The 15,916-nt window shown below is 44.3% G+C and overlaps 1 protein-coding gene across 1 annotated transcript in view; it reads left to right on the top strand.

Moving 5' to 3' along the window:
- Positions 1–15,916, top strand: part of CFAP410 (cilia and flagella associated protein 410) — a 96,424-nt gene that overhangs the window by 37,595 nt on the left and 42,913 nt on the right. Inside the window, exon 4 of the mRNA XM_082260373.1 lies at positions 12,984–13,030. Within this exon, the coding sequence (XP_082116499.1) occupies positions 12,984–13,030 (47 nt within the window). The remainder of the gene's footprint in view (positions 1–12,983; positions 13,031–15,916) is intronic.

Below are 15,916 nucleotides of genomic sequence, written 5' to 3'. Positions count from 1 at the left end.
TCGTCCATCCTGCTTTACAGTCGCTGGCTTTGATGGCTTGGCTGTTGAATGCCAGGTACTGAAGGATAGAGGTTTATCTGAGTCTGTGTTTCCTACACTGTTAAAAGCTAGGAAATCTACTTCTAGGAAGATCTACCATCTACCAGAAGCACATTGTGTGGTGTCTCTTGGGGTTCATCCTCGCTTCTTCTCGGTGGCTCAGATCTTGACATTTCTTTAATGGGGGGGGGGGGGGGTTTAAATAGAAATTTGCCTTGAATATCATCAAGGGTCAGGTGTCAGCTTTGGCGGTCTTCTTCCAATGACCTTTGGCCACACAGTCCCTGGTGCGTATCTTTCTTCAGGGTGTCCGAAATTTGGTTCCTCCAGCGCGGTCCCTTTTGCCTCCTTGGGACCTCATTTTGGTGCTTTCGGCCTTCCAGAAGCCTCCTTTTGAGAATCTTTGTGAGATTCCATTGCTTACGCTGTCCCAGAAAGTGGCCTTTTTGGTGGCTTTCACCTCTGCGTGCAGGCTGTCAGAACTGGCGGCATTATCCTGTCGTTCACCTTACCTGGTAATTCACAGGGACAACAAATTGGTTCTTCGCCCCTGTCTGTCGTTTCTTCCAAAGGTTGTCTCTCATTTTCTTTTGAATGAAGACATTGCGTTGCCTTTCCTGTGTCCCAGACCTAAACATCCAAAGGAAATTGCCTTGCGTGCCTTGGATGTGGTCAGGGCAATTAGGGTGTACCTGGCAGCTACGGAGTCTTTCAGGAAGTCAGACTTACTATTTGTGCTCGCGGATGGGCCTTGTAAAGGGTTGTCCGCTTCCTCTGCAATCATTTTCAGATGGATCAGACGAACAGTGATTCATGCCTATTCCATCAAGAGTCAGGTTTTCTTCTCCCTGTTAAGGCACACTCTACTAGGGCGCTTAGTACTTCCTGGGCCTTCTGTTATCGGGCGTCAGTGACGCAGGTTTGTAAAGCAGCCATCTGGTTGTCGGTGCACACTTTCACAAAGTTTTAAAGTGGATGTCTTTGGCTTCTGCGGATGCTTCTTTTGGAGACTCCTGTTGAGAGGACCTAATCCTCTTTGAGGGTATATTGTTTTTGCCTGGTTGTCTACTGTTTAGCCTTAGGAATTTTTTTGCTATTCCCACCCCTCATATTTAACACTGCTTTGGGATGTCCCAATATTTAAGAATATCAGGAGCTGTGTCCGTCAATAAACTAAAGAGAAAATGGGATTTTTGACTAACCGTAAAATCCATTTCTCTGATGTTCATTGATGGACACAGCACCCACCCCTCTGTGGAGTTGTATTCTTCTGACACTGCTTTTAACAAAACGGAGTACCTATAGCAGAGAGAGTAAGTATATCCCCTGGGACTGCCCATAGGCGAAGCCAGACTTTTTTTTCTTTTTACGATACGACAAATATCCAGTTTTTACTGACCATTAGGCAATATCAAAAATCGGAAGCAATAAAAAAATTCAGATAAGATAGCTTGTGTGTGTGTGTGTTTTTTATACATTGGGGCTCATTTACTAACAGTGGAGATTGCATGGTAGCCAATCAGCTTCTAACTTAAGCTTATTCAATTAAGCTTTAAAAAAAAAACCTGGAAGCTGATTGGTTTCTATGTAGAGCTGCACCAAATTTTGCCCTCCCTAGTTTATTAAAAATCAACCCCATTGTGTCCGCATACATCGAATACTGTACCAGAATATTCTTTAACCACTTGCCGACTTGCAGGTTCCCGTGAATCGCAGTACTTGTATGGCAGTCCGCGGGAGCAATCCTGGGGGAGCGTGCACGCCCACTCACCAGCAGGGAAATTGATCTACAGGACCGGTGGGCGCGATTGCCACCTGGCACCCACGATAGTTCCCCGTGAAGAGTGAACAGCGGTCTGCTGTTGTAAACACGGCAGACCATTGTTCTCTCAGCAATCAATGCAGAGCTCCTGTGTTTCTCCTATTTAGGAACACAGGTCTCTGTATTGATTTTATAAGCCCCCCCCCCCCCCCACAGTTCACACTTAACCCTTTGATCGCCCCTGGGGGAACACTGATTACTGTGGTAACATCACTGGTCCCCCCAAAAATGTCAGGGGTCCGGTCCGTCCGCTGCAATGTTGCAGTCCCGCTAAAAAACGTTTGCGCAAACCGATTAAAATTCACCTATTGGGATTTTTTTATTTTTTACCAAAAATATGTAGCAGAATACAAATTGCACACCCTGCCACTTTCCTCATTAGAGCCCAGCAGGTGCAGCAACTGATTAATCATTTTAGCTTAGCTAAAACACAAGATCTCTCTTTTTCTCCTTGACAGAACAGTGATCTGCCTTGTTTACATAGGCAGACCACCATTTTGACTTTCCTCCGAACGATTGGCGGGTCCAATCACAGCAGGAGTGACACGCGCATGCCCAAGAATTGTGTGCACAAAATCATGTACATGTACAGGATTTTGCCCAGCCAGGCCGTGGGCGATCTGGAAAAATCAGGTTTTTCCTACATTATAGTTTATCAGGAAAGCATCAGGACCATGCATTAGGCCTCTTTCACACATGCTGTCCGTTTGTCCGTTTTTCATCCATCCGTTGACAGATGAAAAACGGACATCAATGCATCTCTATGTAAAAACGGATGACAACTGATGATCATCAGTTAACATCCGTTTTCATCCACTTCCGTCAATGTCCGTTTTTTTGAACGGATGAATGCCCTATTTTTCATCCGTCAAAAAAATGGATCGGACGAAAAACGGATGACAACGGATGAAAAACGGATGTCAACTGATGACAATGGATGAAAAACTGATGTCAACTGATGACAACGGATGAAAAACGGACGACAACGGATGAAAAACGGATAACAACTGATGAAAAACGGATGAAAAACGGATAACAACTGACGAAAAACGGATGAAAAACTGATGAAAAACGGATGAAAAACTGATACATTTGACGTGACTGAACTGATGAACTGAACGGACTGTATGTGTGAAAGGGGCCTTAGACTTGAACCTCTAAAAAGAGGAATGTATGAATATCATTTCAGGAAAGGAAAGAAAAATTGCACACTTCCTTTCTGAAACATGAAAAACATGTTTTAAAACACATTCATTGAAAAATGTAGATATTTTTTATGAGGGATCTGTGCACAACCACTCTTCATCCCTAGTCTGGCTTATTTCTTGTTTGATAGATTTATCCAAGTGGAACTAGTTTACCATGTCTTTGATAGATTTCTTGAAGTGGAACTATTTTATCAAATGTGCCAGCTATCCTAAGCTGAAATTTATACATTATGTGTTTAAAAAAAAAAACTTTTATAGTTTTGTTGTCAAGTGAACCTATTATACTGCCAGTATTTACAAATGCATTGGACTATATTAGACTCTAATTAGAGGGTATTCTAAGTTTCGTGAACATTTTTTTCCACATTTTATTTTCTCCAATTTTTATAACCATGCCTGAGACAATTTAATAGTCCACAGTGTTATGGTACACAAAACAAGAAATAAACACCCATATTTATGGTGCCCATATACTAGACGAATAATCGTTTGAAAATCTGTCATTTGAAAAGTTAATTCGTTTTTTGGCCAGGTAATGAGCACAAATCGGTAATAATTTGCTCTCAAGGCCAAGTGTTCGTTATTCGAAAATGAGTTTGAACAATTGTACGGCCAGCATTAAAATGTACTTATCAGCCTGTGTGAATACATCGCTAATGTACCAATATACAGCCAAAGTATAGTTTAAAAATGAATCCACCATTTATTATTATAAAGCAGTCCATGAGCTTCATTCAAATGATTTGAAAATAATCTGAATGAATAATGTCAAAATTTTGCTGCAGGAAGGAAGAAGCATTTTGGGCTATTTCACACGGGCGTTCCGTATGTCCGTATATCACCCCATCCGTTTGCGGGTGATATACCGACATAATGCATGTCAATGGGATTGCGGATGTCAGCGGATGATTTGTGTCCTTTCAGTTCTGTTCCGTTTTTTGGACTGGAACAGAACCCTATTTTTCTTCTGTTAAAAAAACGGAACGGATGCAAAATCGGATGTCAGCGGTGTCATCCGCTGACATCCGCAATCCCCATAGACTTACATTATGTCCGTATATCATCCGCAAACGGATGGGATGATATGCAGACATACGGAGCGAATGACACAAGTGTCATCCGTGTCCGTGAAAAAAAAAAAGTCCCGCAGCGGAAGAAGAAATCGGAGCGGCCGTGTGAAAGAGCCCTTTCTCAGTTCTGTCTGCCACAGTGATTATTCTGACTATAACAATGTAACTTTGTAGCAATCCACAAGCTAACAGTAAGCTAGAGAAATGATTTATCAAAGACCACAGAACAGAGAATTTTGCTGGCAACAGTATTTAAATGATTGACATCTCAAGCCAGCATTTCAGTCCAGGACGTAGATACTAACGCTGAAAAAATCCTAAACAAAGATGGTGCCAGTCTTCTGGAAATAAAGGTAGATAAAGACATTGACAGGGGAAGTACTGTTCTCTCTAAAAGGTAATAAATACCTGTAAGTGATACACTTACACATTATTTACTTGTTTCTGAGGGTACACATTTCAGGACTATCATCCTTATAGTGATATTTAAGCCTCTTTTTTTTTTTTTTAACTTAAAATAAAAACATGTCATACTTACCTGCTCTTTGCATTGCTTTTGCAAGCCCTGATCCTCCTTTTCTTGGGTCCCTCACAGCAGTCCTTGCTATGAGTGCCCCATAGAAAGCCGTTTTCTACGGGGATGCTCATGGGGACTCAATCCCAAATCTAGCTGCACCCCTCTCCATTGTCCATACGATTTGATTAACAGGAGCAGGAGCCAATGGCTTCCGCTGCTATCAATTTACCCATGCATAGAATGCCTTTTAGGTTAAAAACCTTAAAGTGTTTGTTACCCCAACATTTCATATTCCTGATATGTGCCTGCTGTACCATGTACTTGTATGGAAAAGTATCCTATTCTCTTTGTATTGCTCCCTTTAATATGAAATCCCTGGTGTCCCTACCAGTCCCTCTTCTATCCTATTCAAAAATGACCACACCTTGCAGAACATATCCACCACACTCTGTATGATACTATGCATCTCTATCGTAGGAAATGGGAGTACTGGGACTCCTCTATGATGTAGCTGTATATCTCTATATCCCTCATGGTGTCAAGATATAATTCTATACTTTGACCAATGGATATTTGATGTAATCCTATTTCTAGGCTTTATTCTCTGTAATATACTCTGATGCATGTTTTTGGCTCATTGTCAATGTGTACACTGTTCTATTTTTTGTTTTTAACCACTTCCCGCCCGCCCTATAGCAGATTGACGGCGGGAATGTGGTTGTATTATCGTGACCCGACGTCATATGACGGCGGCAGGATAATACAGCTCTGCGCGCCCCCCCGGGGGCGAGGTGTCAGCCTGACACCCTGCATCTCCGATCTCGATAAAGAGCCTACTGACGTAGCTCTTTACCATGTGACCAGCCGTGTCCAATCACGGCTGGTCACATAGTAAACAGGAAGAGCCGTTGATCGACTTTCATTAGTTCGTGCCTGACAGGCACGAGTAAAAGAGCGCAGATCGGCGGCTCCCCTGACTGGGGGGGGGGGGGTTGGCACTGGTAATCAGATCATTGATTACCAGTGCAGACCCTCGGGGGGGGGGGGGGGGGTGCCACTAGAACCACCAGGGATGCCCACCTATGACCCCAGGGATGCCCACTATGGCCACCAGGGATGGCAATCAGGGCTCAGGGAGCCCCCCATTGCCCTCCCCATCAGTGCTGCCCACCAGTGCCCATCATTGCCATCTTTCAGTGTCGCCCACCATTATTGCCCACCAGTGCCGCCTATCAGTGCCCATTAGTGCCCATCAATGCCGCCCATCAGTGCCGATCAGTGCTGCTTATCAGTGCCCACCAGTGCCGCCTATTAGTGCCCATCCCTGCCACCTATCAGTGCCCGTCAGTGCCACCTATCAGTGCCCACCAATGCTGCATATCTGTGCTACCTATCAGTGCCACATATCAGTGCCGCCTCATCAGTGCCACCCCATCAGTGCCTGTCAGTGCAGTCTCATCAGTGCAGGAAAAAACTTATTTATTTACAAAATTGTATAACAAACAAAAAAACTTTTTTTTTTTTTCAAACTTTTCGGTATTTTTTTATTTGTTTAGCAAAAAGGAAAAAACCCAGAGGTGATCAAATACCACCAAAAGAAAGCTCTATTTGTGGGGGGAAAATTACATAAATTTGGTGTAGGTACAGTGTTGCATGACCGCGCAATTTTCATTCAAAATGCAACAGCGCTAAAAGGGGAAAATTGGCCTGGGCAGGAAGGGGGTGAAAGTGCCCTGTATTGAAGTGGTTAATATGTTCTTCCCATAAAAAAAGAAATGTTTTCAAACAAAAAAAATGACCACATGAAAGCGTAGCGTGGTTAGTTCTATAGCTGTGCTGGGAACTCAGCCTGCTCTTCAATGATTAGACTTGTCTTGACACACCCCTCCTGCACAGCTTTTCACTGGGAAGACCAGTGTGCTTGCTGTTGCTTCTCCTCCCCCCAGCTCCTATACAGCTGAAAATAGAGGGAATGTGATCCCTTATAAAACTTCATAAATACCCTTTTGTCTTTTTATTCTATCAATACACAAATGCTTTGCCTTTCATTTCTATTTTAAACTGACTGACAGCTGTTTTATAAGGTTAGGGTTTTACAATCGCTTTAAGACTTTAGAACCACTTTATCCTTGCTTCACTATTTAACCACTTGCAGACTGCCCGCCGCAGATTTACTGTGGCAGGCTGGCTCGGCTGGGCGAAACAACGCAGCCCTACGTCGGTCGCGTGCGTGGTGCTGGGGCGCGAGCACGCCGACGCGCTTCCGCACCCCACTAGGCAGCTGAGATGGCGATCCACAGGACCGGCAGCCACGATTGCCGCTGGGCACCCGCGATCGATCCCCGCTGAGAGAGAAGGACAGTCAGCTGTTGTAAACACAGGTGACCGTTCTCTCTGAAATGATCACAGAGCGCCTTCTATATAGGATCACAGGTCTCTGGTTATTTCACAAGTACATCCCCCATTCAGTTAGTAAACACTCCCCTAGGCTCACATTTAACCCTTTGATCCCACTGTGTTAACCCCTTCCCTGCCAGTGTCATTAGTACAGTAACAGTGCATATTTTTAGCACTGATCACTGTATTAATGTCACTGGTCCCCCCAAAAGTGTCAAAAATGTCAGTTAAGGGGTCTGATCTGTCTGCCGCAATGTCGCAGTCCTGCTAAAAATTGCAGATCGCCGTCATTACCAGTAAAAAATAAATAAATAAAAAATGACAAATCTTTCCCCTAGTTTGTAGACACAACCATTTTTGCGCAAACCAATTAAAATATGATTATTGCGATTTTTTTTTTTTTTTTTTTTTCACCAGAAATATGTAGCAGAATACAAATTGGCCTAAAAGGATGGAAAAAAAAAATGTGATTCTTAATTTTTTTTTTTTTTTGGGAATGTTATATAGCAGAATGTGAAAAAATATTGTATTTTTTCAGCATTGTTGCACTTTTTTTCAAATACCACCAAAAGAAAGCTCTATTTGTGGGACAAAAAGCACATCAATTTCATTTAGGTACGGCATCGCACAACCAGTGCCGAATCTCAAAAAATTGCCTGGTCATTAAGGGGGCAAATCCTTCAGAACTGGTTAACATGTCAGCTCATAAAGTGATAGGGGTTTGGAACTGTACAGTACATACTAGTTTTGGGTCAGTCACACTAAATAGACAAGGAAGAATAGGAATGACAGCTGAGAAGCTTTCACCCTCACAACAAATCAGTAATAATCCAGTTTAGCTGTTTGCACAAAGGTTCCCCCCCCCCCCCAAAACAAATTTAAGTCAGCGGCTACACATACTGGAGCTGCTGACTTTCAATATTAGGACACTTACCTGTCCTGGAGTCCAGCAATGTCGGCATGCAGCCGATGTTTCCATCGGCTGTCAGGTGCTTCCGCCGCCATTGCCTGTCAGGGAACCCGGAAGTGAAGCCTTGCGGCTTCACAGGTGGGTCCCTACTGCGCATGCGCGAAGCGCGCTGCGCATTTGAATTGGCTCGGCAGGGGAAGGAGGAGGGAGCCAAACTTCGGAGGGACGGCGTCACAGGGCCGTCTCCCCCAAAAGTGGGGAGGGGTACCGGTCAAAAACAGGTATCTGTTCCCCCCTCCCCCCTGAAAGGTGAAAAATGTGTCACCGGTGGGCGGAGGAAGCAAATGAGCAGAAGTTCCACTTTTGGGTGGAACTCCGCTTTCACTGTCATCAGTGTCTCGTGGCTCGTATAGAAATGTACAGGAAAAGTGTATGAAATGTCTTTCCAAGGAGGAGTTCATATATGAACTAGACAATCCCTACAGCAGATAATTTTCTTTGTGTAACTGTTACTTACTCTGGGATTGAATTGCCTAAGGATTAGAGACTGTTAACTTTAACCACTTGCCGACTGCCTAACGCCGATCTACGTCGGCAGTCAGCCCCTCACAGGCAAAGTGACGTAGGGCTACGTCACTAGCTTGTGAGGGTCTAGGGAGCGAGCGCGCGCCCCCGGAGGCGCGCTCCCGCTCCCGCGTGGTCACGGACCCCCCCGCGCGTGTGACCAGCGGACCCGATGTCCGCCGGTCACTCGGCGATCGGCGTGGGAGAGGGAGAATGTCAGGCAGCTTGTGTAAACAAGCCACCTGTCATTCTCCTCGCTGTAAAGACACTGATCAAACGGATCTAGTATGTAGATCCGTTGATCAGTGTCCTTACAGCTCAAGCCACAGCCAATCACAGTAGAAAGCACGCCCCTAGGGATACACACAGCCCCTCCCTTCCAAATAAAGTTAACCCCTTCATAACCAGTGTATTTTTACAGTAACAGTGCATATGTATAGCACTGATTACTGTAGAAATGTCACTGGTAACCCCAAAAGTGTCACAAATGTCAGTCAAGGGTCCGATCTGTCCGCCCCAATGTCGCAGTACCGCAAAAAAAATTGCAGATCGCCGCCATTACGCGTTAAAAAAAAAAACAACAAAAATGACAAAAATCTTTCCCTTTGTTAGTAAATGCGATAACTTTTGCGCAAACCAATCAAAATACTCTTTTTGCGATTTTTTTATTTTACCAAACATAGGTAGCATAAAACAAATTGGCCGAAAATTTTAAAAAAATTTGATTTTTACTTTTTTTTTGGGGGAATTTCATATAAAAAAATGTGAAAAATATTGTTATTTTTGCAAAATTGACGCTCTTTTTTTGTTTATAGCGCGTGATCAAAAATTCGCACAGGTGATCAAATACCACCAAAAGAAAGCTCTGTTTGTGGGAAAAAAAGGACGTCAAATTAGTTTAGGTACAGCGTCGCACAACCGCGCAATTGTCCGTTAAAGTCACGCAGTGCCGAATCGCAAAATACCCCCTGGTCAGGAAGGGGGTAAAATCTTCCGGGGCTTAAGTGGTTAACAAAGTTTATATTCTATTGGCAAAGTAAATGGCAACAAATGAGATAAACCTGTGTTTATTTTTAATACCTGGTTATGAACAAGTGTTTGGCTAGGACATGATTAGAATTACAAAATGAACATTCAGTTCACAAAATGAACATTCAGTTTGTCAAGAGAACCGCCTCTACTACTTTGGTATATCTACCCCATTGTGAAGTTCCTTCAGAAACGTAATTCTTGCCCTGGCAACAGTCTTCACCTTAAAAATACTTCACAGCCCTCAATCACAATAACAGATCCAAATTAGGATAATATTGTATGGGAAAAACTCTTTTTTTTGTGGTTTCTGACATAATCTGCATCTGTGTGTAGCACCCTACAAAGTAGGTGCTAGGTAAAGTATAGTGGGCCTTGGCTGCCTAACACAGGGCCATGATTTTCAGCTGGGCTGTCATATCTACCAGGTGTAGCTGTTGAGACTGGGGAGTCTCCCCACTGTGCTACATGACAGGGTTATCCTTGGGCAGTGGAGGAAACCCAGCCAATGGCGCACCCAGGCCTGTATCTACCCCAGAAAGGCACATTCTGCCGCACAGCATTCTGGGAGTGGGTATAATTTTGAGGGGAACACATGATGCAGCGTCTTTGGCGGGAAGCAGAGTCCCAGGAGGGAGAGTACGGCTGTCTCTCCTCCTGTCAGCAGGATCGGGTGTCCCAGGCGGCTTACTTGAGGTAACAGAGGGCTGAGCTGCAGAGAGGATCCGGTGTGCCGAGGACCACCGGAGTTGAGAGGGGTCCAGTTTCAGGAAAGCATTCCCAGTTTGTGAGTACTGCAAACTGCCCCCTGGGGGGTCTGCCTAGAGAGAGAGGGGACTCCGGTGAAGGTCGTGGGGATCCAGGAGCTAGCTAGCCGGTGCAGGAGTAAAAGGAAAGGGGTGCCAGTATTGACCCTGAAGAGAAGCAGAGAGGGTGCCAGTGTGTGGACCCTGAAGTGCAGAGAGGGTGCCTAGTGAGAGGATCCCGAAGTGTAGAGGGGGTGCCTAGTGAGAGGATCCTGAAGTGTAGAGGGGGTGCCTGGTGAGAGGACCCTGAAGTGTAGAAGGGGTGCCTAGCGAGAGGACCCTGAAGCGTAGAGGGGGTGCCTAGTGAGAGGACCCTGAAGTGTAAAGGGGGTGCCAGCGGTTGGGCCCTGAAGTGTTAAAGTGTACAGCGTGCAGCGTACAGTGTTGAGAGTTGCAGTAGCACAAGTTACAGGAGCTACCTCAGTCAGGAAGGACTGGAGGGAGCTGTATGCAGGACCTTTAAGCTACCCAGAGTGTCAGAAGTCAAGTCTAAGTACAGTCCAGGACGATTGAGCTGATCAGAGTGTCAGAAGTCAAGTTCAAGTACAGTTCAGCAAGTCAGTGTTTTTTCAAGCGCCAGCAAGCGTTGGTCGGCATCCAGCCGGCGTCAAGACAGCGCTGAAAGGCATTTTTCCACAAAGTGTCCCATTTGTACCTAGTTGAGCCAGAGGAGTATTCCACTCATTCCCATACTCATTGTCTCCAATCTCACACTTGGGTATTCAGATTAAATGGGCTGAAGGTGTAACCGGTAACAATGGCAGACCCACATCAGGCCCAATGCCTGGAAAACCTGCTACATGTGTAAAGCTTGCAGCTTCCCTAGGTAGGACAATGACACTGCTAGATTACTGTACCCAGCTCATTCTATCTTTTATCTGTTTATCAGGGGAGCCTGATCTGTTAGTCATGCCTGTTGCATGTGTCCAGGTGTGAGTCACTTGGTGTGAGGGAGTGTCCCGATTGTATCCAATAGGGGAGCCTGTTGGACAGTGGAGGAAACCTGGCCAGTGGCAGTTTCAGTGGGAGTGCACTACCGCAGTACATCCTGGGGTTGACCATAAAAGCCAAAGGCACGTGTAACAGGGCGTCTTTGGCGGGAAGCAGAGTCCCAGGAGGAGGGTAACGGCTGTCTCTCCTCCTGCTGTCTGAGGAAGGTGGTCATAGGTAGTCAGCCAAGTGAGCCAGGTGTGGAGCTGAGCCTGAAGGATCCTGGAAAGCTGACGGTGGAGCTGCTGGCAGGGTCACCTGGGAAAAACAGTGTCCGTGAGTTCCAGGGGGCTTGCCAAGGGGTCTGCCCAGGAAGGGGGACCACTCCAGAGAAGTCAGAGGATAGAAGGTCAGCTCACACAGTATGCAAGAGTAAAGGGGGAGCCAAGTAGAACCCTGAAGAGTAGGGGTAAAGGGGGGTGCCAAGCGGGGCCCTGAAGAGTAATTCACTATACAGTTCGCTTATCAAATACTTCACTACAGTGGCAAGGTGAAGCAGCGGCCTTGCCGCACTCAACATAGCTAGAAGTCCTAAAATTGTGCATAGTTAATCCAGTTGGAGTATCCCACTCAACCCTTCTCCTATCCAAGTTCTAAAATAAAACCAACAAAAAAAAACACATCCCCTGGACTATTTGCTGACTGAGCCAAGCACTTAAAGTACCTTGAATTGCTAAGTTTTTGCTATGGGTAACCCAGGGGAACCCGCTTCAAGCAGCTCCCCATGGAGTCGTGCTACCTATGCATTTTTAAAGTGTTTGTAAACTTCTACAAAGAAAAATAAATAAAGCATATCCTCATATAGTGTGTGCTTTCCTCAATCCACAGCACTTAGTGGGAATACCTTCTGCTCTATCCTTCTTCTGCAACCTGCATCTGTCACTTCTGACAGTTTAACCTGACACCAGCACACAGCAGGCGATTGATAACCCCAGATGTGCATGTTTCTCAATGAGACTGCTGGTGGGGGTATGTCCATTCCCTTCACTCAGTTGTCAGATTACACTTGGCTCATTGCTCCTATGCTGTGTAGTGTGTGACACCAGATTCCTGCCTCCTGAAAGCTGAGAAATACTATCTTTTCTTTGTGCTTTAGAAGGCTGTAGAGCCCGTGTGTCAAACACAATGCCTGCAGGCTGAATCCAGCCCTCCTGGCAATTTCATGTGGCCCTCGTACCCAGGGGAAGGGGTGGAAGTGAGATGTGAACAGCCTGTGAAAGACAACTGATGCCGGCACACTGTGCATAGCACCATCGTCTTCAGCCTTCTCTCTGTTTGCCAAGCTATCCCACAAATGCCAAATGCACTCGCTCCAATTTACTAGGGCAGAAACCTATGCTAATAATTTATTAATCCAATGAAAAGTGTTGCAGAATTTAACAAAGATGCGGTCAGAAAAAATACACATAAAGATTTTATAACTATAGGTCATATTCTAATTAGGTTAGTCTAAACAGTTACTATAAATAAAACATACTGGAGTTAGGGATGGTCATTTTTGCAGAGACCAGTCAGGTTTTGGTATAACTTAGAAATGAAAAGGTAAGGAGAGGTTTAAAAAGAGTAAAAAAAAAAAATAAGCTGCTGTCAGTATATTCATTACTGTTGTTGGTAAATGTTTTTTATTCCAGATTTCAATATGTCATGAGCTTCCAAACATCGAAGTTATGACTTTGAGGTAAGTCACTTTCCTTATAACCTCAATTTAATATATACGTAAACAGAACAATAAATCATTGATATATAATCTTTAATGCTATATTCTTTTATGTCTTTTTTCTCCTTTCTAAGTCATAGGGAACCTTTGTGATCCATAGAATATTTATAAACCTTAAGATATATTAGTTGTACTCTTTTTAGGGACATTTTGGTAAATTTTTTCAAATCTCTTGTTCCTGAGTGAGCCCGCTATGTATTTGTTCATAGCATGGCATAAGCCCTTCTGTAATAAGAAAACATAGATTTATGAGCACCCAGATGCTAATCAGGCATTGCCAGTAGTGATGTATACTGTGTTCCTTATCTTACATCTGGGCTGCAACTGTATTGCAGATAATGTGTGATTTTAGTTTTTTTTGTAAGCTATAACGTTGAATTTGCAAGACTCTCCCCAGCACCAGAGTCAGGAATTTCCCTTCAAACTAAAAATGGTGCTGTTGCTGTGGTATTGGTTGTTGAAGAAAAAGTACTGCATTCAGCAATTGTTATGTTCTTTTGCACTGAAGGAATGAAGCATTTTAAAAAATGGGTTAGATCTTAAAACAAGCTTATTGGCCTTTTTAGGGCTCTTGCATACATGCACCTGAGCTTGTTCAATGTAAATTCCAGCATATTTTCCCTGCCTGGGATGCCCATGTGGTGTGTACAGCCACCCATAGACTTTAATGGCTGTGAACAGCTTTACTCAGGTATGTGCTGGCACTTGGGTATACGCCAGTATACCCAAGTACAGCCATTCATGTCTGTGGGTGGCTGTAGGCAACAACTAGGCTTCCGAGGAGTGAGACGCATGCCAGAATTTACATTGCATGGGCTCAGATGCTTGTGTGCAAGAGCCCCTAAAGTTTCTCACCTAAGCCTTTTCGAAGAGTATGTACCAGAAAGTGTACTCTACTAGTTATTTAGTTCGCTGATTAGGCCCTCCGATACCCTCTGTCACTAAAACCTGGACTTCTTTGACTTGAGTGCAAAGCCGTACAACTAGAATTAAGCCTTTCAAATGTTTCTTCCCACTATCCAGTGAGAGTGTCATTATGATATACTGAGCTGCTCTTATTGCTTTTTGAAGCACAAATGAGGGATCTAAAACGAGACAGTAGTGCAAATATTAGCAGTCCACTTACAGCCATCAGAAGGCAAGAACATCTAGGTATATTCTAGAGCAGCCTTTTACAATATTTAGCCGTTACCTATTTTTTAGATCAGGGGTCTCCAAACTTTCTAAACAAAGAGCTAGTTTACTGTTCTTTAGACTTTAGGGGGGGGGGGCTGGAGTGTGGCCAGTGGGAGTAGATCATGTCCTGGTATTAGTGGCGGTAAGCAATGCCCCATCTTTAGTATTAGGGGAATAAATAGTGCCCCATTGGTATCAGTGGAAGGGCTAATGCCCCATCATTGGTGCCATTTGACGGACTAGTGCCCCATCATTGGTGCCATTGGAAGGACTAGTGCCTCATCATTGGTGTCAGTGGAAGGAATAGTGCCCAATCATTGGTGTCATTGAAAGGAATAGTGCCCCATCATTGGTGTCAGTGGAAGGATTAGTGCTTCATCATTAGGTGTCAGTGGGAGGGCTAGTGCCCCCATCATTCGGTGTCAGTGGGAGGGCTAGTGCCCCCATCATTTGGTGTCAGTGGGAGGACTAGTGCCCCATCATTTGGTGTCAGTGGGAGGGCCAGTGCCCCAAGGGCCAAATAAAGGCAAGCAAAGGGCCCCAGTTTGGAGACCCCTGTTCTAGATCAATTATTCCCAAAGCAGTGTATTTTAATTTTACCACATTATTTTTAGTACACTTTAAAAAAAAAAACAGAATGAATTGTAGCTATTTGATTTACAGTTTAAACCTTGTGCGTGTGTGTATATGTGTGTGTGTATATGTACAGTGCCTTGCGAATTCGGCCCCCTTGAACTTTTCGACCTTTTGCCACATTTCAGGCTTCGAACATAAAGATATAAAACTGTAATTTTTTGTGAAGAATCAACAAGTGAGACACAATCATGAATTGGAATAAAATTTATGGATTTTTCAAACTTTGTTAACAAATAAAAAACTGAAAAATTGGGCATGCAAAATTATTCAGCCCCTTTACTTTCAGTGCAGCAAACTCTCTCCAGAAGTTCAGTGAGGATCTCTGAATGATCCAATGTTGACCTAAATGACTAATGATGATAAATAGAATCCACCTGTGTGTAATCAAGTCTCCGTATAAATGCACCTGCACTGTGATAGTCTCAGAGGTCAGTTTAAAGCGCAGAGAGCATCATGAAGAACAAGGAACACACCAGGCAGGTCCGAGATACTGTTGTGGAGAAGTTTAAAGCCGGATTTGGATACAAAAAGATTTCCCAAGCTTTAAACATCCCAAGGAGCACTGTGCAAGCGATAATATTGAAATGGAAGGAGAATCAGACCACTGCAAATCTACGAAGACCTGGCCGTCCCTCTAAACTTTCAGCTCATAAAAGGAGAAGACTGATCAGAGATGCAGCCAAGAGGCCCATGATCACTCTGGATGAACTGCAGAGATCTACAGCTGAGGTGGGAGACTCTGTCCATAGGACAACAATCAGTCGTATACTGCACAAATCTGGCCTTTATGGAAGAGTGGCAAGAAGAAAGACATTTCTTAAAGATATCCATAAAAAAGTGTTGTTTAAAGTTTGCCACAAGCTACCTGGGAGACACACCAAACACGTGGAAGAAGGTGCTCTGGTCAGATGAAACCAAAATCAAACTTTTTGGCAACAATGCAAAACGTTATGTTTGGCGTAAAAGCAACACAGCTCATCACCCTGAACACACCATCCCCACTGTCAAACATGGTGGTGGCAGCATCATGGTTTT

Source organism: Pelophylax lessonae (assembly GCF_965119305.1).
Source record: "Pelophylax lessonae genome assembly, chromosome: 6".
NCBI lineage: Eukaryota > Metazoa > Chordata > Amphibia > Anura > Ranidae > Pelophylax > Pelophylax lessonae.
This window is presented reverse-complemented; position numbering and strand designations above follow the sequence as displayed.